General features: G+C 32.6%; 5 protein-coding genes across 9 annotated transcripts in view; 3 read left to right on the forward strand and 2 right to left on the reverse strand.

Moving 5' to 3' along the window:
• Positions 1-2,315, forward strand: part of LOC126779581 (uncharacterized) — a 72,213-nt gene extending 69,898 nt beyond the window's left edge. For all 4 annotated transcript variants that reach the window (XM_050503698.1, XM_050503697.1, XM_050503701.1 and 1 more), the window contains one exon: positions 121-2,315. In XM_050503698.1, coding sequence (XP_050359655.1) covers positions 121-313 — 193 coding nt within the window. In that variant the 3' untranslated portion in view covers positions 314-2,315. The remainder of the gene's footprint in view (positions 1-120) is intronic.
• Positions 2,316-2,529: 214 nt separating this feature from the next.
• On the reverse strand, positions 2,530-8,099 carry LOC126779555 (zinc finger protein 33A-like). Its single transcript, XM_050503655.1, has 4 exons — positions 7,119-8,099; positions 5,451-5,584; positions 4,935-5,046; positions 2,530-2,711 (listed from the first exon to the last, which is right to left on the reverse strand). The coding sequence occupies exons 1-4, from the start codon at positions 7,983-7,985 to the stop codon at positions 2,538-2,540; spliced, it is 1,287 nt and encodes a 428-aa protein (XP_050359612.1). The 5' UTR covers positions 7,986-8,099; the 3' UTR covers positions 2,530-2,537.
• Positions 8,100-9,541: 1,442 nt separating this feature from the next.
• Positions 9,542-12,076, reverse strand: LOC126779521 (H/ACA ribonucleoprotein complex subunit 4). The gene has a single exon (XM_050503578.1). It carries the CDS (start codon positions 11,930-11,932, stop codon positions 10,391-10,393), a length of 1,542 nt encoding a protein of 513 aa, XP_050359535.1. The 5' UTR covers positions 11,933-12,076; the 3' UTR covers positions 9,542-10,390.
• A 412-nt stretch (positions 12,077-12,488) lies between these two features.
• On the forward strand, positions 12,489-21,010 carry LOC126779670 (DNA-directed RNA polymerases I, II, and III subunit RPABC3). Of its 2 annotated transcripts, XR_007670376.1 has the most exons (3): positions 12,489-12,866; positions 13,388-13,991; positions 20,972-21,010. XR_007670376.1 is itself a non-coding variant. In XM_050503829.1 (2 exons), exons 1-2 carry the CDS (start codon positions 12,574-12,576, stop codon positions 13,545-13,547), a joined length of 453 nt encoding a protein of 150 aa, XP_050359786.1. In that variant the 5' UTR covers positions 12,489-12,573; the 3' UTR covers positions 13,548-14,734. The 2 variants fall into 2 exon arrangements, 1 of the variants encoding a protein (XP_050359786.1); XM_050503829.1 differs by lacking the exon at positions 20,972-21,010 and having other exon boundaries at positions 13,388-14,734.
• A 5,397-nt stretch (positions 21,011-26,407) lies between these two features.
• The window catches only part of LOC126779505 (single-minded homolog 1), a 55,080-nt gene continuing 54,407 nt past the window's right edge, over positions 26,408-27,080 (forward strand). The window contains exon 1 of the mRNA XM_050503553.1: positions 26,408-26,547. The gene's annotated coding sequence lies outside the window, so the exon portion shown is untranslated. The remainder of the gene's footprint in view (positions 26,548-27,080) is intronic.

Raw genomic sequence — 27,080 nt, forward strand, 5'->3', positions numbered from 1 at the left:
TTTCACAATTTAAATGATCACATTATATCAACTTCACTAAAGTATTAAAAAACTAATAAGGCATGAAAACTTTTAACCTTTGCCAATATGTATATTAAAAAAAAACGTTGCTTTTTTCAGATTTCGCGCGTGTCTTAAACTGGCGGATACGTCAGTGTCAAACATGGTTGGTAAGCTGTTCTTCAACATCGTCCAGACAAAATGTTTCATACTGAAACCGGTCAAGATGTGCACGCAGCGATCATGGTGGGGCAAATGTCTGCGGAGGGGTTACATGAAGCAAGCGTTCTTAAGAGATAATCTCCCTTATTAAAAAAAATAAAACATTTAAGTAACAAATAAACTGTCAAAGCAATATTGTTGAAACATAACTTGCAAAATTAATAAGAACATATTTATTTTACTCTGTCAACATTGCTGTCATAAATATTCAAACTGGCATCATTATTTTTCATTTAAATAGCATAACATTATTACAATCGATCCTAAGTGATAATTGGAATTAATTTGCAAAATAATTAGTTATAAAAAAGTTATAATAATTTTTAGTATTCTTTTATTAAATTTAAAAAGACCTTTTACAAAATGAAAAAGGTAGTCATTTATAAAAATATAATTATTTCATTTTTATTATTTATTATATAGGCATAGAATACTCGTTTCGTTCCTATTTGAACATAATTTATTCATAATAGTTAATAACGCCTCTGCAAAATAACAGATTAAAAATAAAATTGGAGTGGCTTTTTAGCTGATATATACAGCCTATAAGATTTAAAAATATTTTCTCGAAAATGATGAATCTAAATTCTCAATTTGAAATATCTGACAACCGTTTGAAGATATTTATAATTCACGCATAATATGTTAACGAATAGTTAAACTATATCGTTCGGATTATTTTATTACGAAAATAATAATCTTTGCCATTTTTTACAAAAAAAAAGTTGCCTAAACTCGGTCCTGTGTCCTGAGCGTTTAGTGGTTTTCTGACCATCTATTTAAACCAAGTCAATCCCATAATCATTTGGAACATTTTGAAATTAAAACGATTAGTTTCGATTAAACTTTAACACTGTAGATATTATTTTCTGACATAACTTTATCTGGTTCATTTCAACTTTATTTGGTCATTGATACGCATATTGCAATGCAGTGTTCTTCCAAACTTAATCTTTAATACATTTATTTTCTATGTATTTTCAATATGCAAATTTGCTCTAAAATCTGGCAACACTGCTTATGTATTTATAAACAAGGGAAAAACTACAATAAATAATTAATATCAATGGCTACTTTTGAGATTAAAAGTAAAAAAGTCACTTTAAAATTCAGAATATTTTTTTTAATAATTTAAATAATATTCATATTTCTAAACCCCACTGCCATTGAGTTCTAGATAAAAAATATATTCTAAATTATTATACATAGCACTGTACATAATGTAAGTAACAGATTATATAGAATGGATGATTTATTTATTATCTACAATTGTATTCGATTAAATTATACTAATCTAATTAAGTTTGTAAATTATCTTCAGTAAATAAATCAACGTTTGTTTTAAACGGCTGTTTTTAATTGATATAAAAATGGCGCTGAGTAATGAAATTAATAATTTTAACAACTTTTAAGAATATGTCGAATATTTAATATGATAGTCAATTTGATATTTAAATAGCAGTAGAAATGGATGTTGCTAACCTTTTAAAATTTCTCGTAAAAAATTCAGTAGTTTTGTATTAGTAATTCTGCTCTATACTAGATGGCGTTAGTAGTACTTAGATTTGCCAGTTTTTAATTAAGTTTAGTGGGTTACTGTAGAGCTTAGAATAAAATAAAACGTTTGGCAAATGTTTTTTAAAAATTTAAAGCATGAGTAATTTTTTTTTTCAAGTTGTCACATATTTGTATTAAATAGAATAAGTAGTATATTCCAGTTGAGTTCAATAGCGATCATGAACTTAAAACAAAAATGTCGTCCGATTTAATAAAAAATAATTAGTATAAGGTTAGTTGTTACTGCGCGAAGTTCCTGTATTTGACAATATTTGTGTAGTATATATGTGATTGTGTATTTTAAGAATAATTAAATATTTATTAATAAGTACATAATTATTTTATTTTTTTAATATATTTGAAATATCATTTATAATCTGTCGTTATTTTTTATTTGTATCTTCACGGTGGTTTAAAATAAGGTTGAGGTTTTATTTCGTAATGGAATCTGTGCTTAGTACTCTTTGTAGGTATTCGATTTTCCTCTAAAATTTCAACAATCTAAAGAAAGCAGAAATAAAATATTTAGAAATTGAGTTGATTGGTTTTTTTATTTACCTTATAATATTTTTCAGTGTTTTTACTATGAATATTATTTACATTTAATGTAATTACATACCTTAACTTTTTATGGATATAAATATATTTTTTTTGGTATAAAATAATTTTGTGATTTCCTTAGTGTACACATAAGAATTACATTATAAATAAAACAACAATATGTATCAGTATGTATATAATATATTAATATGTGTGTTCTACGTGTCAGTCTTGCACTTGTCGTGCTTGGCGCGCACGTGTCTGCGCAGGCCGCGCGGGTGCGAGTACGCGGCGCCGCACAGCTCGCACGCGTGCGTCTGCGCCGGCGCATGCGTCGACATATGCTCGTGCAGACTCACCTTGTAGCCGAACTTCTTGTTGCAAATATTACACTTGAAACAACATTTTTTTATTTATATTATTATTATATGATACTGTTGTTTAACAATTTAATGGTTACTAAAATTCTAAATTAAAATAAAAAGAACAAAATACACATTACAAATTTAAAGCAAAAACACGCCGTCTAAAAGATTGTCCTGCGGCATTGTACCCAAGACGCTGGCACTATTGCCTCTCTGAACCGATAGACTCAGCCTTTAGGCTACATAAGCGCCAGCTCTTCGGTCACCAGAAGTGTGGACCAGTTTCTTAGAAATATCTTTTATGATGATTCACTGATATCATAAATACGAAACGTCGTATGTATTGTGAACATAAGTTATTTCTTCAAGCTATCTAAAGTTATGCCATATAACATTTGCTCTTTTTATTCCGTTGAACTGGATTCTCGATTATGACGCGGGAAAAGCCGCGGTCCAAGCGCTAGTTTAAATATAAACATACTTTTTAATTTTCTCTTAAATCAGCTATTTAATAAAATGAACACTTAAAGTAAAATTATTATACAATTAAACATTACAACATTCCAATCCTATCCTATCAACGAGTTAATATTCTTTTTTAGAAAACAAATGTTTGTAATTTCATTGTGATTTCTTTAAATTGTGGTCAAACTATTTGGATTCTTTTAATAGAGCTTGTATGAACAGAAATCCTCGCAATAAACTATGTTGCTAGGTGGTATCGACCCTCAACGAGGAGGAGGATCAGAAATATATTAGACGGATAAATTTTGCTATTTAGCCTCCGGTGCCAGCCTTCGAAGGCATTTGTTGTTCTGTGTGTGTGGCGCGTAAAACTTATGAGAAAAGGTAAAGTTTGACAACAACTGCAGGAGCTTTTCCTAGAAGATAGCGAGCCGCGCGTTTCTTATCCAATATGGTGGAAGAAATGCTAGTAGGTTACACATACGTGAAAAAATACTTCCGCTTCGATTTAAGCGCAACTCTTTACTTTTCTTCCAGATGTTGAAAGCATCAAGTATTAGCTTTTGGGTAAACCTTTCTAACGGCATTTATAATTGCAGTCAGGGCCGTCGCCTATTGGAGACCCCGGGCACATTAGGATAATGGGGCCCTTATGACCGTTACATTGAAATTTTTTTTTCGGTAATATCGGCTATCGTTTGGTGTTCTGGCAGGGACTTGGGAGCCCCTATCGATGACGGGGCCTTGGGCACCTGCTCAGAGTGCCCAGTCAGGAGGGCATGATTGTAGTTTCATAGTCATATATATAGCAATGTATTTTTTATTTCATTAATTGAAAAAAACGCCCAAATATAAAAGGATAAATGTTTGTTATTTTAATTGTTGAATTTAATTCTAAATGGAGTGAAAATGGTTGAAAAAATGCTTTCACATTTAAACGTACCATCAGCAAAATAAAATATACTTTTCTTTAATATGATAAATTCTCTGGCAATCGTAGACGAGATCAGTATTTTTCTTCTGTACGACTTCAACGACTAAAAATTCTTTAGCAAATGATTTACTTCCTCTAGTTTTTTAAAATATAATTTGTCCACATCCAGAAATTCTTATCTGATCTGTACAATCTGCTTCTTTTTGACAGAAACGATGGTATGTCGATCATATACTTTTTTTCTTTCTTTCAAATCTAGAAAGCAATCCTCAAATATATATTGTATCGGAGTTAAATTGTGGCACACTGCTTGCTTACAGATCTGCATAGCTATATATATATATATTTTGTTTTTTATAATATCCGAACGGCGTCTGTGAATGTTTTCTCGTTTTACAGATTTTCTTTCTTGGTCCAAGGTAAGTGTAGCGAAGCATCGGTCTCTATTAACGCATCGCCTCAACGAAATACCGTTATTTAATTACCCTGAACGGAAATGGACAACACTAGCCTTTTGATTTTGAACATGTCAGCCTTATATAGATGTAATTTAAAAACCCAAATTTGAAGTTATGATAAAAAATTAAAGAAATTGAGTGTGAAAGAGAGAAAGATAAAGAAGTTTTATTAAATTTAGAAAATCAAGCAGAAAGTTGAGTGAGCCAGTGTAACTACAGACACAAGGGACATAACATCTTTGTTCCCAAGGTTGGTGGCGCATTGGTGATGTAAGGAATGGTTAATATTTCTTACATAACCAATGTCTGTGTGTGGTAATCAATTTGCCAGGTTCCATCACATGAAGAGTCACCAACAATAATAGAAGACTAAGTTTGTTTTTGCTGCCATACCTCGTGAACCTTAAGCCCCAAATGTCTCTTCTGGTGGGCTCTCAAGTTGGAGCTGGAGACACATCGCTGCGGACACACGTTGCATCTATAAGGACGCTCGCCGGTGTGTTTTCTGGAAGTTATTTAAAAAAAAATTATGTGAGTGCCAGGGACACATGGTATTGATGTTTATGCATGTGGGCTATCAGTCTTAGTTAGCCCCTACCCGCTACCGCGTACCGAGCGTTAAGATTGTTACACATCAAAATAACTTTTATTTATATGTTACTCTACATATATATAAACATGTATATATTTTTTATAGATTTATGATATTAGATATATACATACATATCCTGTGAGTAATTCCTTACGCCGTTGGTTGCCTGGAAGAAATCACTATGTAGCGATAAGGCCGCCAAAGTTGTATGCTACTCATAATAACTTTACGCACAAACAGTTTTATTCTCCCTCACAAATGACTTTGAGATTGAGTACCTTTGGAAGAAACAGTGCTGTGAAGTGTATTATACTCACCGAATATGCACCGTAAGAGAAGACCGCTGCCTAGCGCGGAACCCACAGTGTGGGCAAACATGAAGCTTCTCCCCCGTGTGGGTCAGTTTATGCTTGTTCAAATAGTCTTTCCTGTTGAAAACACGCCCACAGCTCTGAAATAATTCAAACATCATTGTGTTTGTTATTCATCTCGAGCTGATGATAATTGTATGTGTCGTAATAAAACCTGCTACCATCAATTACTAATGGAGCAACAGGAATATGCTTCTGAACGAAAAGAGGTGTTGCCGTAACATTGTTTTATTTTTTGGTTGATTTTGGCAAACATGAGTTTGGAAATACTGAATAATACTTAAAATTCAGCTTATGTGGTACTTGACGACCCCGTAATTGAACAAAACTTTTAAAGTTATGTTTAATTTAATTTCAAGCAAGCTACTGTTATATCTTATGTTGAACTATTTAAGGTGTACATTGTTGGCTCATAGCAATTGATATCTGTTTTAAAATTTGTCTTTATTTTGTTATTATATAGTTACTAGTAGTATTGGAATTAATACCACTTATATTTTATTTTATACTTCCAAACTGTGTTAAAAAAAAAACTTTAATTATTATTTTAGATGCTTAATGTCATTTTTCATGTTGTGGTTACCAATAAGTATGGCAACATTTACCTCTACACCTATTAATTTGTAATTACTGTGTCATGTTGTCTAAATAAATAAATAAATAAACATCACTACACTGGCTCACTGACGAATGAGACTTCAAAACAGGACACAACTTTACAATAAGTTTTGTAACAAATGACATAAAAAATACTTTTGCATTTAAAAGAAACATTAAAATAATTTTACATAAATGTTTGAAACATTGAGTATATTATTTTTAATTTAATTTTTTACTTTAAAAGTTATTAGAAAATTATGTTTAATTTTGTTAGGTAAATAATGGTATTAGGAGTTTGTTGTGTGAATCTTATTTAATGAATAAGAGTGAATTATGTCGACAAACTACTTTAATAAATTACCAGATTGATTTATTGTTTTGTTTAACAAGATATAACAAACTAGTTTTCGTCTGTTCTATTTGTTTCCCTTCCTTTGGGTTCAAGCTCGCTTTACCATCAAATTTCATCAATTCAATCAATCGGTTCAGTTTTTTAGCCGAGAAAGTGTAACTGATAGAGATATTTGCACATTTATAATATTATATGTATAATTTGATGGTAGATGTTGAAAAGGTACCACAAATTAATTCAAAATGTAGTTATAAGCAGGCTCTTACTAACACTTTTGAATTATAAGTTAATTATACAATATTATATTTAATTGTAAAAATTGTTTTATTACATTACAGCTTTGAAGCTGTGATCTTAAGTTAGGCTTTGCTTGTTGTAGCTACCGCTCCATCTCAGCATATAATACAATGTGTAGACTTCTACTCATAATACAAATTATATAAATATATATGTTTAATTTTTTATTAAACAAAATAATTTGTTTAATGTAGTCGTTGAATATTTCATTAATTTGTAAAACACAATGATTTTAAAATAAGAAATTTGTTAAGTCAAGATTCGAACATTCTACGAATTACATATTTAATTTTTATCAGCAGAAGCCTACAATATAAATGACATTCTAATCAAGTAGTATCAATATGATTTAAGCCTTTACTTACTTCACAGACATACTTTTTTTTATCTGTATCATGTTCAAGTTCAATGTGACCCTTTAAGTTCTCCATTGTCTTGAATAATTTATCGCATTTTTGACAGTAGAAAATTTCCTCCGGCAGCTGTATCGGGACATTCTCTCTGTGGTCTCTCAAATGAGCCTCAAACATGCCACGTTTTGGCAAATATCTATCACAAGCATTACATTTGTAGCCATGCTTAAGTCCCTTACAGAAGTGCATTTCGTGAGACGATCGCGACTTTCTATTTTTGAATTTCTTTTCGCAACCGAAACATTTGTAAGAACCATCAATGTCTATACCGTGGTATTGGAAATTATGACTTTTGAAATCGTCTGCGTTTTCACAGTCAATCATGCACATGTTACAGTATGTCGGGGTCCGCTTCGGTTTATATTTCCACACTTTAATTTTAGCTTTTTTCGGACGTTTAATTTCACAATCGTCCGTATTAAGATCATCAAATAAATCTTGTATTGAAGTATTTTCATCTTCTCCGTTCTCCTTTTCAAGTTTGATATCGCAGATATCGGATTTGTTGTTGTTTAAAATTTCACGTAACTTTCTATCAGTTTCCTGACAGAACTTTTTGAAATAATGAAATTTATTTATTTGTTTACAACATTCGTCGCAAGCTTTATTTGGATGGATGTAATGAGATAAATCTATGTTTAAACAGTCTAAAATCTTTTCGACTAAGTCTGTTTTTATCGTGTTGAAGTTATTTTCTGATGATATTTCTATAATTTCTGTGAAAGCATTACGACTGAAACAAAGTCTACACACGTCGTCTTGTTGAAAGTAATCATAACTATATATACCCGAATTGAGTAGCTCTATATCATAAGACATCGCAGAAAGAAGACTTTGCAATAATAACTAAATTTGAAAATAATTTAACACTTAAATACGTCACACCGAAAACAATTTTTGTTGATAGCAGAGCTCTTGAACTTGAAGCTCACGAACGTCAAATTGACTGTTGTCATAACTGGAATGTCAAAAAACTAAATTTAATTAATGGTATTATTAAAATAAATAAAAGACAACGTAAATTTACACATTTTCACATACACTTTCTATTATTTATATGCTTAAGAATCCAGTTTAAAAAGTTTTATAATTCCAGGTTGTAAGTCACCGGACTTACAACGCCATCTCTTATGGAGTAATAGAAGACTATATTTATTTTTATTTTTTTAATATGAACAGTATCTCTTTCACAATTTAATTTTGGATTATTATTGGCGTCAAATTTTAACTTGTAAGAGATAAGAACATCTCATACTGGTCTTCAATTGAAGTGTCTAATGTGTGTGATGGAGGGACGAGGGTTCTTCCTGACTGGCCCAAAATGCCAGTCTGGGTACGAGTCTCGGGGTTGCCCACTTTACCTGAGCAATTCCTCCCCGGCAAGTTATCTTGCCGTGTCATATAATTACGCCCGGCGGCCAGGACTACACTGACCCATCCTGGCTGGCTGTCTCCGTGTCTAGTAGTCTTGTTTGGTTTGTCTCTGTCATCGATGCCTGCAACGGGGCAGATGTCAGGCGATAGTAGTAGTTCCCGTGGTAGAGGACACCCTTCAGGTGGTCGACCGTCAAGCGTGCAACGGTGCTATACCGTGGGGGTGTATGCACACACTATTATCCGCTCTGACGAACATCGTGCGCGCGAGGTGGCGGACGTACCCCTTCACGCTGGGTTTCCTAGTGTATGACGTCGTATCTGGCGTACCTCGAGGCTCCTACTATCATTCGCAGGCATCGATTTTTCTGGATCTGCAATCGCCGCTTCTGGTACACTTAACAGCGTGCGTACCAAGCGAGGGTCGCATACGTCAGGCGGGAGCAGACATAGATCCTCAGTTTGGTCTTCAGTGCTAGACGGGATGGGAATGGCGCTACTGCAGCTAGGAATTACTAACTGAACCATTTAACCTTTATTATTGAAATTTATAAATGTGATAACAGAATAATTTAAAAAACAGCGCCTTTTACTTTACAGAGTATAAGAGCGTTCGGTGCATACTCTATACATTTCTATAATTGTAACAGCCATTTTGAAATGTGAACGAATGATAATTTAAAAACGTTTAGCGTAACTCATTCCTCATAATCAAAAAAAAAATGACGAGCCAGTTGGCGTGGTTGGTAGATACTTGCCTTTTTCGTCGAAGGTTGTAGGGTTGATTCCCACGCAGGACATACATTTGTGTGGATGAACATTTATGTTTGTCCTGAGTCTGGATGTAATTATCTACATAAGTATGTATTTACAAAAGAAAACTAGCATATGTAGTATATCAGTTGCCTGGTTTCCATAGTACAAGCTCTGCTTAGTTTGGAATCAGATGACCGTGTGTGAATTATGTCACAGGATATTATTATTATTAAAAAAAAGACAAATTTAACTTTACATTTTAATGTTGATATACAACATAGAATCAATAATAAAACCTAAACTATAGTTAAATTTAAATAAAATTTGTACAAAGAATAAACCAATCAAAATATTGATGCTATTAACAGCTAGCATAGAACACTAGCTTAGCACTAAAAATCGTTTCCAAAACTTGTCAATTTCAATTACGCAATAAAAAAAAAATTACTCAAAATATTTGACATTTGTTACAATCTTTGTACAAAATCTATTCAAACTAACTTTTTATAGCATAGTCTAACGCTTTTATTCTTAAAACTCTAAAAACTTTCGTACATCTTCACTGGTAATAGGATATTTTTCTGAATGTTCAATAATTAATATAACCTAAAAAAAATAATGCTTTATTCAATTTTTAATCAAGCAAATTTAGTAAAACAAATAGAAGATTGACATTTCTATGAATGTTATTCATAGTTTCAATATGGACTACTAAATGCAACCAAATATAACCCGTAACACATTTAAAAGTTTATTTTTATTAAAAATAAAGTTTTTATTTCATTGCTTAAACCTATATTTTACTTACAATTATTATTTTAATGAAACTATCGAGTTTTGTTGAATAATACAAAAATGTTATTACGATTTTGACAAAATCAAATTTAACTGATTCTAAATTGTTACTATTCATGTAATATTTATGTTAACATAGAACATTTTATATAACATGTTTTATAGTCTGGCAATTTTTTTCTAGGAGTTTTTGACCAAGATTAGAACTTATGCAGCCTTAAAATTATTTGCATGAATCTTATTTGTTTTACGACAAAATATTTTCCTTCTATTTAAAATATACAGCTGCAAATGTTAATTTATTCCTCTTCTCTCTCTTGATCTTTGTCCTTCTTCTTCTTTTTCTTTTTCTCTTTTCTTACTGATTCATCCGCTGCTTCTGTTGTTTGTTCAGGTTCAATTGTTGTGTCTGCTTCTGTTGCATCCATTGCTTCAGTATCACGCTTTTTCTTCTTCTTCTTTTTCTCTGACGTTATTTCAGTTGAATTATTAGGGTCTTCAGCATTTGACGCGCTTGCAGTTCTTTTCCTATTACCATCAGCATCTGCATCCCCATTTTCTGTGTCTTTCTTTGCTTTGTAATCTACGTAACTGTTTAACCATTCTGAGGGAGTGTTTTCATTTGGTTTGCCGTATTTGTCGAGTTTGCCTTGCTGTATTAGTATTTTCTTTTGCGATGCTTTAGGTCCTAAGCCCCATTTTCTGGGATATGTGTCTCGTTCCATGATGACTCTTTTTAACTTTGCTGCAACACCATGATCACATGACGCCATCGTTGATGTTGTCATGAGTGCTATGGCCAACGCAACAGCTTCACCTTTTGTAGTTACAATAACTATTTCCTGGTCAACTTCTATGCCGTCTTCATATCTCAAAATTCCAGGTAGAAGGACTTTAGCACCGTAACATACAGCGTTAACTGCACTGTCCTTAATGAAGATCCTTTTATGAGCAACTAATAGACCTTCCAGTGGTTTAATGACCCTTCTTAAGTATGTCTCGTCTTTATGGTTCTCATATGCCCATTGTGCATCTAATATATCATGCATGCTCACCATACCCTCCTTCTCACCCTGGATACCAGACCTTACTCTTCTGAGCTCAATCATTTGACCACCAACACCGAGCATGAGGCCCAAATGGACACACATTGTACGAATATATGAACCAGCCTCACAGCTGACCCAGAACACACCAATGTTACGTTCTTGGTCATAGTCAAGTAATTTACTATCGTACACTGTACGTACACGGAGTTGACGTTTCACAGCTGAAATTAAAGGAGGACGCTGGAACAATGCTCCTCTGAGCTTCTCCAGCCCTTGAGTGACTTTCTTCAAACTTTCTACAGCTGAATGTAAATTGAACACGGCTACATACTCCTTACCAGCGTTCTGCTGGGATTTCACTAATCTCGTGGCTCTATCTATACACACGATAAGACAACCTGTTACTTTGGGGTCGAGAGTACCCGAATGACCGGTTTTTTCCACTTTCAATATTCTTTTTATCCATGACACGACTTCGTGGGAACTTGGGTTGCTTGGTTTGTCAACATTTATGAAACCCGACTTCACATATTCAGATATCGAGCGCTTTAAAGGCGAACTACCGAAAGACAGCGGTGTGTAGTGGTTAGTTCGGACGTTGAGGCGATCGAAGTTCTTCAATAACAAAGGCCAGTACGCGGTATCAAGCTTAGTTACACTTTCAGATGGTTCGATTTTAAAGTCTCCTAGCTTTTGAAATGCACCCAGAGTCACTGCTTCCTTTCCTTCCTTATTTTTCTTCTTTTTCTTCTCCGAAAATACCTCGGTACCTGATTGCAATACATCAGTCATCTTTGATGATAAAAGATTTTAGACAACGAACTAATGAGATTAACTCATGAAAAGTGAACAAATTTTGTTGACCAGTCCCGCTTTGTGGATAGACTATATATTATTAATCAACACGTGCAGCGCATGAGGTTAGCTTCATGGGGCGCCGTGTGACAAGTGACAGATGCATTATGTTTATATTACAGAGTAAAAACATAATAAAGTTTATAAATTTCGTCTTAAAACCTTTAATTTTATTTTCGTGATTTGAATCATCAATTCACATCATCAATCAATACTTTAAGTAAAAGAATAATCAATTACGAAAGAGATCATTCTGATTTTTAAAAACTTATTTAAGATAAAGATAAGATAAGATAAAGATAATTTATTTAAGATACGTGAGAAATATCTATGTTGTTTAATATTCATCAAAACATTATTAAGTACTGAAAATGTAGACAAATGGAACGAAAGAGAACTATTTAAAAGTTTCAATAATTAATATTTCGCATGAGTGCCTACACAAAAACTATTGTTGTCAACTGTCACAACACTCACAAGTCAAAACTGTCAAGTGAGAACCGACGCTACAAGCGGCGTGCTTATTTTTTTAAAATACTTGCTTATTTTTAATTTTAATGTTATAACCCTTAAACATAATGGCGGGAGTTTTATTCGAAGATATATTTAACGTTAAAGACATGGACCCTGAAGGCAAAAAGTTCGATCGTGTTAGTCGATTACATTGTGAATCAGAGTCATTTAAAATGGACCTCATATTAGATATAAATTCTTGGATTTATCCCATGGAGTTAGGTGATAAGTTCAGGCTGGTGCTGGCGACGACGCTAAGGGAGAATGGTTATCCTGATGGAGGTGAATGGAATCCTCTAGAAACAGAGGGTAACAGAGCGGACAGTTTCGAATATGTTATGTATGGAAAGGTTTATAGGTTAGTTGCATTATTACAAATACCACATCGCTTATTCTTTACAGATTTAATACTACTATGTCAAATCAGAAGTATGTCTGCTATTTACTTTCATACAAAATTATCTAGTGTGCTTATATATATTGATACTTAAATCACTTATTAACTTTTTTTTTTCTATAGGATAGGAAGGCGGACGGCATATGGGCCACCTAATGGTAAGTGGCCACGAACGCCCATAGACATAGGCATTGTAAGAAATGTTAACCATCGCTTACATCACCAATGCGCCACCAACCTTGGGAACTAAGATGTTATGTCCCTTGTGCCTGTAATGACACTGGGTCACTCACCCTTTAAACTGGAACACAACAATACCAAGCACTGCTGTTTTGCAGTAGAATATCTGATGAGTGGGTGGTACCTCCCCAAATGAGCTTGCACAAAGCTCTACCACCAGTAAATTGATAAAATGTCACCAAAAGCTTAAAATAGTAATTGTATTATAAATTTTTTACTGTACATTACAATCTCAATTTCAGGATAGATGGTGATGAGGTAGCAATGGAGCCAGCATCACGCTTATCAGCGTATGTTTCCTTCGGCGGACTCCTGATGAGGTTGCAGGGGGACGCGAACAATTTGCACGGTTTCGAAGTGGATCAACACATGTATTTGTTAATGAAGAAACTTGCTTTTTAGTTTCTTTGCCTAATTAATAAGCATTTGTTATTCTTTTTGTTACATATGAATAGTTCTCAAATTCTGTATATAATTGAAGACTGCCTTGTTGGTCTCTACATAAGGCCATAAATCCTGTACATGGATTCAGACTCCAAATCGGGCTTGGGCTTTTCTGTCGAAGATTCTCAGTTTGGAGTCAGAAAGCGTGTAAAGCCATGGTCCTTCTAAACTCTTTCTGATCATGTCAGATACTTCAGGAAACACATTACCACCATAGAAGTGTCAGCATTCATTTTAAAATACCAACAATTTTATAATGCATCAATCTCTAAAGCAGAGATGACTTAGCGGTACATCTGTATCTAATTTAAATATCATAAATTTTATTTATTTATTTAATCAGCAAACTACAGTAACAGAAGGTTTTTAGCTTATTCCACCACGCTGCTCCAATGCGGGTTGGTAGAATACACATGTGGCATAATTTCAATGAAATTAGACACATGCAGGTTGCCTCACGATGTTTTCCTTCACCGTCAAGCACGAGATGAATTATAAACACAAATTAAGCACATGAAAATTCAGTGGTGCTTGCCCGGGTTTGAACCCACAATCATCGCTTAAGATACACGCGTTCTAACCACTAGGCCATCTCGGCAAACTAACAATATACATATTAAATGGTGGCATACATAACATCCATAGAAAAAAAACAACTTCTGAGGTGTATATCGATTACAAGTGTACACATTATTCAATTCCTTCAACATTTTAAATCAGCTTCAAAGAATTTTCATGTTTATTATAAATATAGAATATTCTGCATCCCCGACCTGCACTGTAGCTATGCCTGTGAAATAAGCAAACCTTGAGGGGGCCCAATAGGATGTAATAGTTATGTATAAAATAACTTTTAGACCAGTATAATATGTTGACAAAAAGCGGTACAAACCAAAAATAGCAAACAAATTCCAAAAGCATTACATTTTATGATCTATAAGAAGGATCATATATAGATTCTTCTTTAACTTTTAAAATATATTAACTAAACTTTTTCAATTAAATAAAATTGTGACTGTTCCATAAATTATCAATATACTACAGACAATCTGAATGAGAAAAAACGTATATAGTTGAAAGTATGACAAATGTTATTTTACTTTAGAATTAAGTTATCTTAAGAATAAAAATTAAATTTATCATTATTGTGTTTTGTTTCATTTCTGTCCATACTAAAATTACACATTTTCTTTCATCTGTAGTGCTATTCTGCAAGAACTCATTTTGTATGTCATTTTCGGATTGTTGATAACCAACATGATATACTATTGTTTTGCATGCATCCTCAGAATGCTATATTAATTACAGTCATCGGTACTTTCTGTCGTTTCACATTCGTTTTTTGCAACGAGTTTCAAGATTGTTGTACCGAATGGTAAATGGTCACCATCGTCCATAGATATTGGCGCTGCAAAAAATGGTCAATGCGCCCCTAACCTTGGTAAAACTAAGATGTAAAGTCCCTTTTATTTGTTACACTCACTCACCCTTCGAACTATACTAAGCTGCGATAATTTGTTTAAGTAACACACAAAATAATTAAATGTAAGTAGAAAAAAGCGTGTTAGTGACGTTTTTTAGAGTACTTGAAAAAATTGAAATGGAAATGTTATTTAGCTTTAAGTTTTTGTTCTTCGAGTTATTTTTTATTTAAGTATATCGATGCTTACCATCAGGCACGACAACGGTCAAACGCTGGCCCATTTAATGGTAAAAAAGGTCAAATAGTATTTTATTTAAGCAGTACTAACTTTTAAGAGATTATTCTTAATAAAACTCATTTATACATAATTATAATTGTCTTAACTAACACGTTAATAAATAAATCAAAGTATTAGACAATATGAAACGATACCGCCATCTAGCAATAACAATATGTACTAACAAAAAGCGTCATCTATTGATGAGTAGCTGTTTGTACTTAACATAACGTGCTCTCGCATTGTGGTAATAATTTTGTACTGAGATTCAAACCACATATTTCTTAGTTTTTATTAAGTACCGTATAATTCTTCTAAAATGCTTAACTAGTCATTTCGCTACTATTTTGCATCATAAAAATATATTAAAAAAAATTGCGTTTAATTACATTTTTTGAGAGTTAAAAAATGTTATTTATAAAGTTTATTTCTTTCCAGCACTATTATAAGAATATTTAAAAAAATATATAATTATAAAATTTAAGTCGAAGGACCGATGGGCAATGTCAACAAATCAGAGTGCAGAGTGCAGAGAGTGAACGGCAATTGCATGGAGTGCTCTTCATAAGCGAACGGTGACGAGATTCGATTGGATGCGGAAGGCGGAGAGCTGAGGCCTTTGGCGCAATTTAGGAGAGGCCTATGTCCAAGAATGGATAACAATTCGCAAGATGATGATGATGGCTATTAAATCTTCTATTAATATATTTTAAATTGACACGTAACATTATTATACATAATAAAAGCTGGTGTACGTGACTTTGTTTTGACTTAAAGTTCGTTTTATTACGATATGTTACAAAAAAAACCCTTTTCGTATTCTGTTGATCTTTTATTGCTCACACAAGGTATCTACTGCTTTATATGCGTATAGATTATAATGGATTATGTTAAGGATTAACATGTTTCTTATTGTGTGTCACAAGATGGCGTTGATTAATTGTTTGAAATTCCTAAATCGTGCTAAGTTTTTTGTAAATAGTACGAACATATTATGCATAGTTTCAACGTTACATGGTTTGATCAAACTGCTTAAATTTTGTGTACAGTGAAATATATTCTTATTTCGGGGAACTAAATGGGATCACCATTTGGTTCTCCGAAATAAGAATTATTACTTCGGGCGTAAGTTTGAAGTAAATACTAAATATTGGTTAATTATTATCAAACTGTAGACTATTGGTATACAATTAGGTAATATGTATATTATATAAATGTATATATAATTATATATTCTCTTCTTGAATTTGTCTTTGTCCCGTTTATGTATGTATATTCACAATAATATCGATATTTTTGAAAGAAACACAGACAACCATTGTGTAAACATAAGGAGTAAAGGATATACAGGACAATTAATAATAATTTGATGTTATAACTAAAAAGAAATATAACAATTGTCATATGAAAAACATATTTCAAGGCGTTATTCTCATTATAAAAACGTATGATCACACAACAGCGTCTCATCGCGGGGTTCATTTATAATTGGTGGCACGTGTTCGTGTAATGATCATCGACTCCCAGACGCTCCGCTGTGCTGCAACCGTTCAAACGTATGCCTGATTTAGGAATTTTTAATACCCTACTCCATCGTCTGAATATGTTCCAATGTTGGGCAATGGCCTCTTTATCCTTAAGTTCATCCGGAATTTGATAAGTAAATATGAATACGTTCATATGAATATTTGTCCTTTTAACCGATTTCGGCCTTGGGGGCCAATATCAAGAGAGATAAGCCAAAGTTTAGACGCAGGAACGTCTTTATGTGCTTTTCGAGGCACGGGAGTGAACACACTTCCAACTAACCGACTCTGGACAGCCACTGAGAATCTTCGACACGACGAAAAAATCCACGTACGTTTTCGACATTTCATTGGTTTTACTTTTTTAATTGCTATAAATTTTGTGGCAATAATTCAAAAAATTATGCATAGAAGAAAATTAAACAATTAAATATAGAATGTTAAAAGTCCTTTTTATTTGCAAAGAATTAAGGTCGATTTTCGAATACTGTGGGACCTCTAGTTAAAACTAATTCACCGTAAAATTTGTCGACTTTTTTTTTTATACACCAATCATTATACGTCTATTAAAAGAATGAAATCAAGCGGCCATTAAAGGCACGTGCGGGAAGTCAGATGAAAATTATTAAACGATTTAAAAAACAACGTTCCCTGTTTACCTCGTGTTCCTCATGGTTTGCTTGCCTGTGATTATATCATAAGCTACGAAATTGTTTTATATCTTATTATTATTAGGAGTAAAATATGTTTCTTATTGTATGTCACTAGATGGCGTTGATTAATTATTTAAAGTTTTTAAATCGCGCTGTCTATAAGTTTTTTTGTAAATAGTATTTACGTATACGGATTGTCAATGGTTTTCCTCCGCCTGGTGAACAGCAACAAGTAATTTCGAAAAAAAAACTTAACTTAATTTGATCAAATTATTTCGTGAAAAGCGACTTATATTTATATACGATTTGATTCAAATTTTGTATGATTTACACTAGGCAGGGATAATATAGTCTTCTAGCCGTATTGAATCGTATCTATATTTTGAATACCAGATATAAAAAATATCAGTCATATTGATTGAAGATACTCTGAAACCGAATAAAGGGGTACTAGATGGTATCAGGTTTTAATGTTTTTAAGCTTCAGTTTTATTCAATATAATTTTTTTTTTAATTTTTTATTGATTTATAAACATGGTTAAATGTTACCGATACAACTTTTATAATAAATTATACATTAGTTTCATAAATACGACTCGGGTTTAGGACTGATATTTTTAAAAATACCGGATTTTCTATGTATAGATTTTTTAAATACATCAATACAGGAGTTTTATATGACGAAAAACTATATTGATATTTCGGACATCGACCTAATGTCACAGTAGGATAGGACATTAGAAATTCGAATATAATAAGCCGCCATGTTGTATTTACTACTTCATAGAAAAAATATTTTCTTTTCGTTATCGTGCATAATTTTTGGCGCCAAAAAACAGAGCTCATTAGTAACGCCTTGTTCTCTAATGACTCGGTCTTTTGATGTTTTTAGAATTGTTTAAAACTTATTGTAGTAAGTGTTTCATGTTTACAAAGAATATTTAAAGAAATCATGATTAGTAAAAGAGAGAGAATGTCAGTTATAGAATAAAAGGATCGATGTTAAAAAGAGATAAATATATACATACTATAATTCAATGTAATATATTTAGCGTCCGTAAGTAAAACTGATTTTATAAAAACCTCGAATAGATTTTTACAACAAACATCAAATGATAGAAAATAATGTAAATTACTCACTCAATTACTTTTAAAAATCCAAATAACACAATTGGATACATTCAACAAATATTTTTTTTATAACGCTGTTCTAGGGATAAAGGAATCTTCAAACTATTCCTTCGACTAATCGTAAAATGTTATATTATTTGTGCCATCCACTAAAGGTTGCACTTTTATATTAAAACATGGTAAAGAAAAAAATATATATGTACAAATTTTAGTATCAATTGATAACATAATTTATTTATGTGTATTTTATATTTATATTGACATTTATTTATTTGTTTTTATTATTTATTTATTTTATTTTATTTATTATTACAGAACCACCAACCTGTGAGTTATTACACCGTTGGTTGCCTGGAAGAGATCGCTATGTAGCGATAAGGTCGCCAAAATTGTATGCTACTCATATTTAGATGTATTTGTTGTTTTTCGTTAAATATATAAATATAACTGTAAAATTCATTATAATTATCATATGCTCTTATCAGAAGCATTTTTTATCAGAAAATGACATACACTGACACTGTACGTGTGTTTGTCACCTTACTCCTCCTAAATGGCCGGATCTATTTGGATGAAATTTTGTGTGTATATATGTAGGTGGCGCTACTGTTTGTATGTCAAAAGATGAAGTAAATGTCTGTATGGCAGGACGACATCTGCCGGGTCCGCTTGTACAGTGATGTAATATATCCATTCTATACGTTACAAAGCAAAACCCGGTAAAGGGTGGACGGTGTCGAAGCATAATAATTTTAAGTAGACATACCTACATACATTTTTTATATTTATATAAAGATCAATAAGACAAATATACATAAATATAATAAAAATATGAATAGCAACCTTTTAAAAGTTGTTTTTAGAGTTCATTTTTATTTGTCTCTTTTGCGCCATCGTTGACGTCACTGTCCGTGACGTCAACGATACTGTCGTATTTCAATCGAAGGCATTCACTTGATAGATGGCTTTGTGCAAGTCCGTCAGGCCTACGAGGTAGGTTATCAACTCATCAGATATTCTACCGCCAATTAGTAATGTTGTGTTTTGGTTTCGTTTGAATAAACATGTGGTAAAATTTCAGTGGTGCTTGTCTGGGCCCAAACCCGCAGTTACTTTTTAAGATGCTCGCGTTCTAACCACTGAGTCATCTCGACTCAAGTGAACAAATAAAAAAAAACACGACTGCCATCCGTAAAATTGATTTTTTCTTTAAAAAAAACAATATCCAGTGTCACTTGGAATTGCGAATTCTAACTTCCGTACATTAAAATCTGTTCCGACAGTTAAAATGTATTGTGCAATAAAGAAACTCACATTTTAATTTGGCTTGCACAAAGCCCGTGTGGGTAGGAACCCACTTATCGTATTTCCACTCATGGTATTCTACCACCAAGCAGCTGCTTTGTATTGTTGTGTTCCGGTTTAAAAGTAAGACAGTGTAACTATAGGGACAAAACATAACATCTTAGTTCCCAAGGTTGGTGGCGATGTAAGGCATAGTTAATATTTCTTGCAGTGCCAATGTCTATTAGCGATGGTGCTTACTTGCCAGTCCACCTACCTAATACAAATTACAAAAGCATACTTCTTTTGATCGCATTATTCATTCCTGAAGGTATATCATTGGACGGAGGACTTTCAAGGAAGACCTCCGTCCAATGATATGTGAACTGTTTCCACTTTGTCCAGTTCGTAGCTTCATTTAGTAGCAGCAGTTACATACAGTAACAGCCTGTTAATATCCAACAGCTGAGCTAAGGCCTCCTCTCCCTATTGAGGAGAAGCTTTGGAGCTTATTCCACCACGCTACTCCAATGCGGGTTGATTAAATACACACGTGGCAGAATTTCAATAAAATTAGACATATGCTCACCACAGGTTTCCTCACGATGTTTTCCTTCACAGCCAAGCACGATATGAATTATAAACACAAATTAAGCACATGAAAATTCAGTGGTGCTTGCCCGGGCTTGAACCCATGATCATCGGTTAAGATTCCCGCGTTCTAAACACTAGACAGACTCGGACTCATACAATTATTAACACTGAAAATGTAACACTCTTTTTGGGCACTCACGTAAAAAAATAATAAGAATGTAACTATAAGAAGAGAAATTATATTTAAATAATGTCTTATTCCAGTCGTTTCGTTGTCGCATCGTATAAAAAGTTTTTTATAGGCGTGAAAGTTTATAGGGTTGCCAGTCGCAGACATTAATATAATTAATAAATGTAACAATTTTAATATATTTATACTAATATTATACAGTAACAGCCTGTTAATGTCCCACAGCTGGGCTAAGGCCTCCTCTCCCTTTTGGTTGGAAGGCTTGGAACTTATTCCACCACGCTGCTCCAATGCGGGTTGGTAGAATACACATGTGGCATAATTTCAATGAAATTAGACACATGCAGGTTTCCTCACGATGTTTTCCTTCACCGTCAAGCACGAGATGAATTATAATCACAAATTAAGCACATGAAAATTCAGTGGTGCTTGCCTGGGTTTGAACCCACGATCATCGGTTAAGATTCACGCGTTCTTACCACAGGGCCATCTCGGCTTCATAACATGCAATATTTATATTAATAGATAATAATTATGTAAACGACTCTTAAATAATGTAACCCAAGGTATATTTCTTTCTATAAAAGTAATTATTTGTGCCTATCTCTGTCTATCTGTTATAATTAAAAAAAATAAACTTCACCGAGATGCCTATCTCATAATGTGGAAAGGATGTACGATGAGCTCGACGGTGACACACATAAGTCGTTGACAAAACTAACTAAGAAACCTGAGCTCAGACAAAAAAAAAATGGGATTATGTCGGTGCCCTATGTTGAACTGTTCCTGTAATGAGTTGTATATTATCTCCTAAGATAATTGTTCAACCTGGACGAAGTTGGGCGTGCAGCTAGTATATAATGAAGAAGCTCATGCCTTGTAGATGTTGGCAAAAATACAGGGCTATTTTCGCGTAGACGAAGTCGCGGGCTTTGTGCAAGCTCGTCTGGGTAGGTACCACCCACTCATCAGATATTCTACCGCAAAACAGCAATACTTGATATTGTTGTGTTCCGGTTTGAAGGGTGAGTGAGCCAGTGTAATTACAGGCACAAGGGACATAAAATCTTAGTTCCCAAGGTTGGTGGCGCATTGGATATGTAAGCGATGGTTGACATTTCTTACAATGCTAATGTCTAAGAGCGTTGGTGACCACTTACCATCAGGTGGCCCATATGCTCGTCCGCCTTCCTATTCTATAAAAAAAAAAATGTATATATATATATATATATATTCTTATATAATTATTTGGAAAGCGTTGTAACTACATAATAGGTGTCGTATCTGAATACAGTAATGTACACAATATTAATAAATAGATGTACTTAAAGACAATTTATTTCGTAAAAATTGTCTGTATTTTTTTTTAAATATATTTTTCTACTGTCTAACTATATTTGAAATATTAATTATCTGTTGCTCGTTCATACTTGAGACATTTTACTAAATAATAGGTACACAGAAAGGCATTTTACGCTTATGTTATTATGTAGACAATTAAAAAAAACCTCCACATACCACACAAATTAATTTTACTCAAACGTTACATATAGAAACTAAAATAAGTTGCATTACAACATTGGAAGTAATCTTTTTAAACAAAAATAATTCAAATGGTATTTATAATTTAATAAAAGTCTAGCAACCCTAATAAGACAGCGCGCCAAATTGGTTCAATTTGTAACAAAATGGCGCGCGCCCTAACGAGGCGAGGTGCCAGTAATTATAATGTTGTCTTTTCGATTCTATTAACACTAGCTGCGTAACACGGTTTCACTTGGATTAATATCTTAATATCACTTGTCAAGTTTTCGATAGATAGCAAAAAATGGTGGTACAGCTTTGTGCAAGCTCATCTGGGTAGGTGTTGTGTTCCGGTTTGAAGGGTGATTGAGCCAGTGTAATTACAGGCACAAGGAAAATAACATCTTAGTTCTCAAGGTTGGTGGCGCATTTGTGATGTAAGCGATGGTTAACATTTCTTGTAATGCCAATATCTATGCCATATGCTCGACCGCCTTAATATTTTATAAAAACAAAATGGATAACTATTTCAAGCGACCACAGCGAAGCATAGATTTATGATTTTTGTCTATGATATGTAGACTAAATTATATTTATAATACAACAATATTAAACTCAACTATTTATATCTTATATATTTTTTTCAAAGTTATGTTAAAAACTTCGCCAAAATTCAAAACGCCATTAACACAAATACGATAAATTATTTTAGATCCAATTATGTTAATTAAATGTCAAAGCTGTTTATTTTTTTTAAATCTTTAATAATAATAATAATAATAATATCCTGGGACATTTTTCACACACGGCCATGTGATCCCAAATTAAGCTTGTATAAAGCTTGTGCTATGGAAACCAGTCAACTGATATACTACATTTACTACTTTTCTTTTGTAAATACATACTTATATAGATAATTACACCCAGACTCAGGACAAACAGACATGTTCATGTACACAAATGTCTGTCCTGGGTGGGAATCGAAACCACAACCTTCGGCGTTATTGAATCGTCAGTCGATTACTTTCCTTACTCCACTGGCATCCCTGTCTAGATCTCGAAACGCCTGTCAAATGCTAACGCCTGGGGTAGCCCAAGGTGGGACACACTTTTATGCAGATCATATCTAACACCTTCCATGACGCCGGCGAATTAATATGAAATATACACTTGGCAGACCTTAATTTTTCGATTAATATCATTGCGAAAAACATCTAAAAAACGGTCTGCCCAATGACGATATGCTGCCCCGCCCCTGCTTTGTCAATTGACAGCGTTATAACAATACCAAAAGAGATTGATTTACGAACCCGAACATTGGATACTTTTTTAAAACCAGGTAAAAAATACATTAAACAAAGTAGGTAAATAAAGATTTTCATACGTAATCTTGATGAAAGCGTTACAGTTCATGTAATATCATAGTAACGGCGCAGATCATATAATACTATACTTTTACTATACTGTAGTAGCAATAATAATTGGGATGTTTAATAATGACATTATTTCATAATTATACCAGATATTAATATATCCTAAATTAGTTAAGTATCTCATATTCAGGTCCTTTATGCGCTTCTGTCGTCTCGTAGAGAGATTTTATTATTTTTTATAATAACGAAGAAAATCAACGAGGTAGCCCTTACTGGTAGGGCTTTGTGCAAGCTCGTCTGGGTAGGTACCACCCACTCGTCAGATATTCTACCGCAAAACAGCAGTACTTGGTATTGTGTTCCGGTTTGAAGGGTGAGTGAGCCAGTGTACCATCCACTTACCATCATGTGGCCCATATTCTCGTCCGCCTACCTATTCAATAAAAAAAGCGTTTAAAATTATTCAATTGCTAAATTTAAAAAAAAATTGTAAAGGAACGCTTGTGCGCGTTGTTATACAATTAATCAATTTTTGGATAGCACACCTTGGGATGAAATGATCGCCTCCTGGTTATATATTTTTTTTTAATTTTTTTTTTCTCTTTTAAGCTGAAATTTTGAAAACGAACCATCAATTAAACGCTGTTTCTTTCGCCGGTTCTTCTCAGTGCTTGCTGTTTCTTTTTCGAACCGGTGGTAGTTTCTAGTTTGACAATGAATAGGTAAGTGTTATGCTTCTATGTAGAATAAAGTATTTTGATTTTGAATATTCACTGTTCAGTGGCAAAAATTAGGTATCTTTGAAGATGTCAATGACACGAAAAAAAACAAAGAATGTCTGTAAATATTATTTATTACAGTTACTATTTTTGGAAAGAAACTCATGGTTACAATTTTTATTTCGAATCCATAACCCCCAAACCTCATTGTCAACTATACATTTTTAAGTTTCCAACGTTGACGTGTGACATTTGAAAAAGGAATACTAAAAAAAACTTACTAAGTTTTCTAGCTTCAAGCTCTAGGCCAAGGCTTAAATGGCCTATAGGGAAATCTCCCTTGTAAATGATTAAGGGTTCAAGCCCAGGCAAAAATCTGATTATTCATTTCTATTTATAAAGAGAAAACTTATTAGGTGACGTGTAAAAAGCTTCAGATTTACTTCTCAAATAAATAATTTGCCCCGCAGAGGCACACTTACCTACAGCCTCTTATTTACTTTATTTTATAAATTATAATAAAACTGTTAGAAAATACATGGAATAGGTACAGTAACAGCCTGTGAATGTCCCACTGCTGGGCTAAGGCCTTCTCTCCCTTTTTGAGGAGAAGTTATGGAGCTTATTCCACCACGCTGCTCCAATGCGGGTTGGTGGAATACACATGTGGCTGAATTTCATTGAAATTAGACACATGCGGGTTTCCTCACGATGTTTTTCTTCACCGAAAACACGAGATGAATTATAATCACAAATTATAGTGTAGGAATAGGTATATCAAATTAAAATTTCTCATTAAACTAGAATGAACTATAAATATTAATTCATAGTAGAACAAAAATATTTCAATATATTTAAAATTTTACAAGTAAATTGTTGTATAATAAATAATCTAAATATTTACAAACCATTCCGAACATAATGTGAGCCCTTCGAATATTTTAAAAACATTATTATGAAGGTAACATTATTTCAAAACGAAAATACAATTTAAAAAAACTATATAAATTCATACCTTCAAATCTATTGGCTTACAAGCGGCCAATAAGCGCGCGGCGCGCGTGGAGGCGGGAAGAGGCAAACGTCAGATGCAAATGACGTTTTTATTTTTTTTAAACCGGTTCTTTGTTAGTCACTTTAGTCGATTCCGAAACGAATATATTATTCAAGAAAGGTTCTTTATGATGTCTGTTCAAAAAATACGACCTGGTTCTTAATATTGTATTGATGTTATTATAACATTTAACTTTTTTAATTAGATATTAACTAGACATAAGTAGTAATTAGTAAGTGCTTATCTACTTATGAATAGTTATAATCTGTCTTGTAATCATTTTTAATTACTATATTTTTTGCATATCGTGGTATAAAGAAAATTAGTCATTTATTTTGATATATGATTTGTTTGTCTTTGTATTTTCTTTATTGTAACAATATATTCTAACGGTTAATTGATAGATTGTTTGCAATTTTAATGCCATAGTATAACGTTACAGAGCGAAGAACATTTAAGTAAAAGTTCTTAAATACGTCACTATTATTATATTCTATTATTTTTATATTTTTTTGTTTTTTTTTTTTATATATTTCATAAGTGCAAAGGTGAAATATTTTAAGGCTATTACAAATCCGTTCCTAGATGAACAAATAACTACATTCAACTTACATATCTACAAACATTGTACATGTTTATTGATTACATCAAGCGTTTTAGTCAAATAAAGATTGATTAATAGATATGGCTCCATATGTCATGTACTAAAACGTTTAAATATCTAAATAACGTTAAAAATCACTACTTGCAAACACCTCGGGATTATCCCCCCTCCCGTTCCCTCCCTTATCCCTCTGGACGTGGGTTGAAGAGGGACGGGAAGCTTGCCGTGTCAGTCAACTAGCGACTTTTGTGAGGGCGCGACGTAAAGGTCAATAATTGACCTTTATTTTTTTTAATTGTAAATCTAGTGAAGTGATTTTAAATTGACTAATAGGTGTTTTATAGTGTAATTAAAATGAAATAATTTAAATTTTAAAATATCATTACATATTAAACAACCTTAATTAATTTTAGTGTTTTTTTTTTAATTATATCGTAACTTGTGATGGAATTATTGGTAAATTATGTTAAAAATAAATGAAATAATGAGTACGTTTATTAGGAATGAGTGTTTGTGATTTGAACTAAATAAACATGGAAGATATTTTAAACGTTAAAATGTTTCGTGTATATTGTTTTCGTGTAAATCTTACTGGAATCTTATAAGGTATATCTTTTTTATTTATTTTATAAAATAATTAATGTTAACATTATTGCATTGTCATGCGAAAGAATATTTTTTAATTTCTTTCAAATATTTACATGAAAATAAAATTAATAATGAATACTTTAAAATATAACAAAATGTCTTGAATTATATATTAAAACCTAAGTTGTAAGCTTATAAAGTTATTAACAAGATATTGAACATATTCTTTTTGTGTATTATAAAAAAATAGGTACTTACAAATTAAGCCATTGCTTTAAATTTGATTTAAAATAACACAATAAAAAAGAACATTCGCACACAATAAAACTGTCAAGTTACCGTCGGTTTTGCTAATGCATACTACATCTTTCATACTTAATATGATAATTAAGAATATATATACATATTTATATATGAAAAAACACCAAAAATCTTATTATTATTTTATTAATATTATATAAATGCTAAAACTCGTGTTGGTTTTTTTTTGACTCAATGTTGCTTGAACGACGATTATATCTGATAAAATTTGTCACAAATTATAAATATAA

The sequence above is a fragment of the Nymphalis io genome, chromosome 29, assembly GCF_905147045.1.
Source record: "Nymphalis io chromosome 29, ilAglIoxx1.1, whole genome shotgun sequence".
Taxonomy (NCBI): Eukaryota; Metazoa; Arthropoda; class Insecta; order Lepidoptera; family Nymphalidae; genus Nymphalis; species Nymphalis io.

Bases quoted from the DNA above. Each gene is read 5' to 3' on its own strand.
- LOC126779521 (XM_050503578.1), bottom strand. From the start codon at position 11,932: ATGACTGATGTATTGCAATCAGGTACCGAGGTATTTTCGGAGAAGAAA.
- LOC126779670 (XM_050503829.1), top strand. From the start codon at position 12,574: ATGGCGGGAGTTTTATTCGAAGATATATTTAACGTTAAAGACATGGAC. The intron at 12,867-13,387 runs GTTAGTTGCATT...TCTCAATTTCAG, and splicing joins ATGTATGGAAAGGTTTATAG to GATAGATGGTGATGAGGTAG.
- LOC126779555 (XM_050503655.1), bottom strand. From the start codon at position 7,985: ATGTCTTATGATATAGAGCTACTCAATTCGGGTATATATAGTTATGAT. The intron at 5,047-5,450 runs GTGAGTATAATA...AATAACTTCCAG, and splicing joins TCTCTTACGGTGCATATTCG to AAAACACACCGGCGAGCGTC. The intron at 2,712-4,934 runs GTATGGCAGCAA...TGTTGTTTCAAG, and splicing joins TGGGGCTTAAGGTTCACGAG to TGTAATATTTGCAACAAGAA.